The sequence below is a fragment of the Mesoplodon mirus genome (genome assembly GCF_964341445.2).
Source record: "Mesoplodon mirus genome assembly, chromosome: 5".
Classification (NCBI taxonomy): domain Eukaryota; kingdom Metazoa; phylum Chordata; class Mammalia; order Artiodactyla; family Ziphiidae; genus Mesoplodon; species Mesoplodon mirus.
Window position 1 is genome coordinate 7,009,705 of NC_138980.1, and position 4,147 is coordinate 7,013,851.

Consider the following 4,147-nt stretch of genomic DNA (forward strand, 5'->3'; position numbering starts at 1 on the left):
CGGAGCCCGTGCGTGCCAGGAGGGCTAGTGGCGGGCGTGAGGTGGCTCTAGCCTTTCGCGTCTCTGCAGCCTGGAGACTAGAACCGGCACTTTCGTAGGACGCCACCTCCAATCGCAGCGCTGGCGCGGGCGGAGGCTAAAACACACGAGTCCTGAGACTGAGGAAAATGCGCCAAGTTCCCGTCGGCGGCGTCGTGGGGAAGACCCCAGCGGTTCGGGCGCCGGGCGAGCGGAGCCGCTTCTGGCGCTCCTTGCCGTCCTGGGGCGGGGACGGGGACGGGGGCGGGGACGGGGGCGGGGACGGGGGCGGGCGCCGCTTCGGGGATGTAGTCGGTGCCGGCGCCCAGGCAGGACCGAGCCGCAGCCCGGGTTCCCGCTCTTGAGAGCGAATGGGCACTCCCCTGCGGGGAGGGCGATCCGGCCAGCTTTTCCGTGGGTCGCGGGCCCCCGCAGGCTCGGGGCAGGGGCTCACCTGTCGCCCCCGCCCTCAGCCCGGTTAGACTTGTCGGCGTCACCGCCGCGGACCTCGCTCTGGGCCATGACCATAGTTACGGGAGAAACATTGGTGATGTCACAACCCCCAGTGATAAGGACAGCCAGGAGCAAGAAATGGTATAGCAGAAGAGACGGCCCCTGGGCAAATGTTATATTCTACATATGCTTGGTGATTACAGGGTCCCTGTATAAATGAATTCTCCTCAACTCCTTGGGATTTGAAGAGAAAATGCCCCGTGTCATACCTCGTGAAAGTAATAGGCTTTCAAGAGGTAGTCCCTCAAAAAAAACCAGACGTCCCTTGAAGTTTTTTCAGAAAAAGGAAACCAAGAGAGCCTTGGATTTCACAGATTCTCAAGGAAATGAAGAAAAAAACTTCTGAATACAGAGGATCTGAAATTGATCAAGTTATTCCTGCAGCACAGTCCTCACGTGTCAACCGTGAGAAGAGAAAAAACTTGTTACCGTTTGTGGGACTGAATAATCTCGGCAATACTTGTTATCTTAATAGTATACTTCAGGTATTATATTTTTGTCCTGGTTTTAAATCTGGAGTGAAGCACTTATTTAATAGTATTTCAAGGAAGAAAGAAGCCCTAAAAGATGAAGCCAGTCAAAAAGCTAAGGGAAACTGCAAAGGAGATTCTTCAGTAAGTTTTGAACTAATATGCAGCTTACATTCCTTGATCCTTTCAGTCGAACAGCTTCAGGCTAGTTTTCTCTTACATCCAGAGAAATATACTCGTAAACTTGCTACTCAGCCAAGGCGACTACTTAACACACTCAGGAAACTCAACCCTATGTATGGAGGATATCTACAGCATGATGCACAGGAAGTATTACAGTGTATTTTGGGACACATTCAAGAAACATGCCAACTCCTAAAAAAAGGAGTAAAAAATGTGGCAGAGTTATCTACTAAGGTAGAAGAAAAACATCCGAAAGAGGAAATGAGTGGTCATAACAGCATGGAGATGGACAGTATGAGGCATTCTGAAGACTATAAAGAAAAACTGCCAAAAGTACATGGGAAAAGAAAGAGTGACACTGAACTTGGTAACATGAAGAAAAACGTTAAAGTCTCTAAGGACCACCAGTCTTTGAAAGCAAACCAGAGACAAACCAGATCAAAAAGAAAAGCTACAGTTGATTCATCAGATATTCCTGCTAAAATCATCCCCAAGTACATTTCTGAAAATGAGAGTGCAAGACCCTCACAAAAGAAATCAAGAGTTAAGAGAAACTGGTTCAAGTCTACAGCTAAGCAACCCAGCATTATTTCTAAATCCCTTAGTCTGGGTAAAATAACAACAAACCAAGAATCCAAAGGACAACCTAAAGAAAATGAATGTGGTCTTGAAGAGGACATGGGGAAGTATGAGAATGATAATACAGCTGATGGTTGTGGACTTGAATCTCCAGGGAAGAATGTTATGCCTGTTAAGGAAGTTAAGCCCATCAACAAAGGTGCAGAGCCAATTGGTTTTGAGCTGGTGGAGAAACTATTTCAAGGTCAGCTGGTAATAAGGACTCGTTGCTTAGAATGTGAAAGTTTAACAGAAAGAAGAGAAGAGTTTCAAGACGTCATCGTACCAGTGCAAGAAGATGAGCTTTCCAAAGCAGAGGAGAGTCCTGAAAGTTCTTCAGAGCCAAAACCAGACATGAAGACCCTGAGATGGGCAATTTCCCAGTTTGCTTCAGTGGAGAGGATTGTAGGAGAAAATAAATATTTCTGTGAAAATTGCCATCATTATACGGAAGCTGAACGAAGTCTTTTGTTTGACGCAATGCCTGAAGTTCTAACTATTCATTTGAAGTGCTTTGCTGCTAGTGGCTTCGAGTTTGATTGTTATGGTGGTGGACTTTCCAAGATCAACACTCCTTTACTGATACCTCTTAAACTGTCACTAGAAGAATGGAGCACAAAGCCAACCAATGACAGCTATGGATTATTTGCAGTTGTGATGCATAGTGGCATTACAATTAGTAGCGGGCATTATACTGCTTCTGTGAAAGTCACTGACCTTAACAGTTTAGAACTAGATGAGGAAAATTTTGTGATCGACCAAATGTGTGAAGTAGGTAAGCCAGAACCACTGAATGAGGAGGAAGCAAGGGGTGTGGTCAAAAACTATGACGATGAAGAAGTGTCGATTAGAGTCAGTGGAAATACCCAGCCAAGTAAAGTTTTGAACAAAAAAAATGTAGACACTCTTGGACTTCTCAGAGGACAAAAGACTCAAGCAGGTTATGAGTTATACAACAAAGCATCTCATCCTGATAAAGTTGCCAGTACAGCATTTGCTGAAAATAGAAATTCTGAGACTAACAATACTAATGGGACCCATGAATCTGATAGAAACAAGGAATCCAATGGCCAAACAGGCATTAGCATGAGTGATTTTGAAAACAAAATTTCATATGCAGTGCAAAGCTTAAAGGAGTATGAGGGGAAGTGGTTGCTTTTTAATGATTCTCAAGTGAAAGTTACTGAAGAGAAGGACTTTTTGAATTCTCTTTCCCCTTCTACATCTCCTACATCTACTCCTTACTTGCTATTTTATAAGAAATTATAGAGTGAGTGTATTTTCCTTGTGTGTATATTAAACATTGGTAAATTGATTACATCAAAAAGTCTTTAGCTTATCTTTTGAAGCTATTGGATATTATGGGTCTCTCTAGGTTTCTATATAAATAGTGAAATCTGAGTTATTGAAAACCATGTTAATTTTTAGAATTCCTTTATCCTTAGTGGAGACTAGGGATTGATGCATTAGCTTCTGGGAACAAACTTGTATAGGTTCTTAACTGAATTATTCAAAATGGAAGCATTTAAACACTTTGAATTTACACCTATCTTTTGTGTTTGCTTTTTCAAATAAAGTGCTTGTATTTTTATCTCCATATTTTGGAGTAATTATCTACATGATGTTTATAGGTTCTGTGGTTTTTCAGCTAAGAAGCAGAATCTCATTTCAGTACATTCACTTGTGTAAGTCATGAAGCCAGATCTTTGATGGGCTGTATTAGAGGCACGTGCATGTATTCACAATAGTACATATTTTGTGCCTTCAGTCACTTTCAAAAATGTCTCAGGCAACCTGAAGAGTCAGTCCTCTTCTATCTTCAAAAGAATTTTATATGTATTTATGAAAATGATCCTGTACCCTAGTAAATATTTTTCAGTGTGGACTAATTTGTATCTCTTCATAGTCATACTCTGCACGATCTGTATATAATGCAACGAACTTCGAGATGTGACCTTAAATTTAACTTTTTTAAAAAAACCAGGAGGTCAATAAAATTTAAACTGCTTAACAAGTAAAAAAAAAAAAAGAATGGTACTTAGTCTTTTTACTCTTGGACCAGTGATTAAATGTTGAGCAGAGATCACATTTTCTGTATCTTTTAATATAAGATCTACATAACCGTATACAATAATACTACTAATAATAAACAACAGTATCAATAGATAACTTGGTTGAGCACATACTCTGTGCTATAAGCAGCTCTTCTAAGTGTTTCATACCTATTATTTCTTTCTACTCCTTCTGAAAAACCCTATGAGAGAGGCACTTTGATTATCCCCATTTGACAAATGAAGCAAGAACAGTTCAATAACTCTGCAAGCAAAGGACTGAGCTCAGCTTTA

General features: G+C 41.7%; 1 protein-coding gene across 1 annotated transcript; it reads left to right on the forward strand.

Moving 5' to 3' along the window:
• The first annotated feature begins 727 nt into the window (after positions 1-727).
• Positions 728-3,523, forward strand: LOC309803896 (ubiquitin carboxyl-terminal hydrolase 1-like). Its single transcript, XM_082620729.1, has one exon. It carries the CDS (start codon positions 858-860, stop codon positions 3,069-3,071), a length of 2,214 nt encoding a protein of 737 aa, XP_082476855.1. The 5' UTR covers positions 728-857; the 3' UTR covers positions 3,072-3,523.
• Positions 3,524-4,147: the final 624 nt, after the last annotated feature.

Bases quoted from the DNA above. Each gene is read 5' to 3' on its own strand.
- LOC309803896 (XM_082620729.1), top strand. From the start codon at position 858: ATGAAGAAAAAAACTTCTGAATACAGAGGATCTGAAATTGATCAAGTT.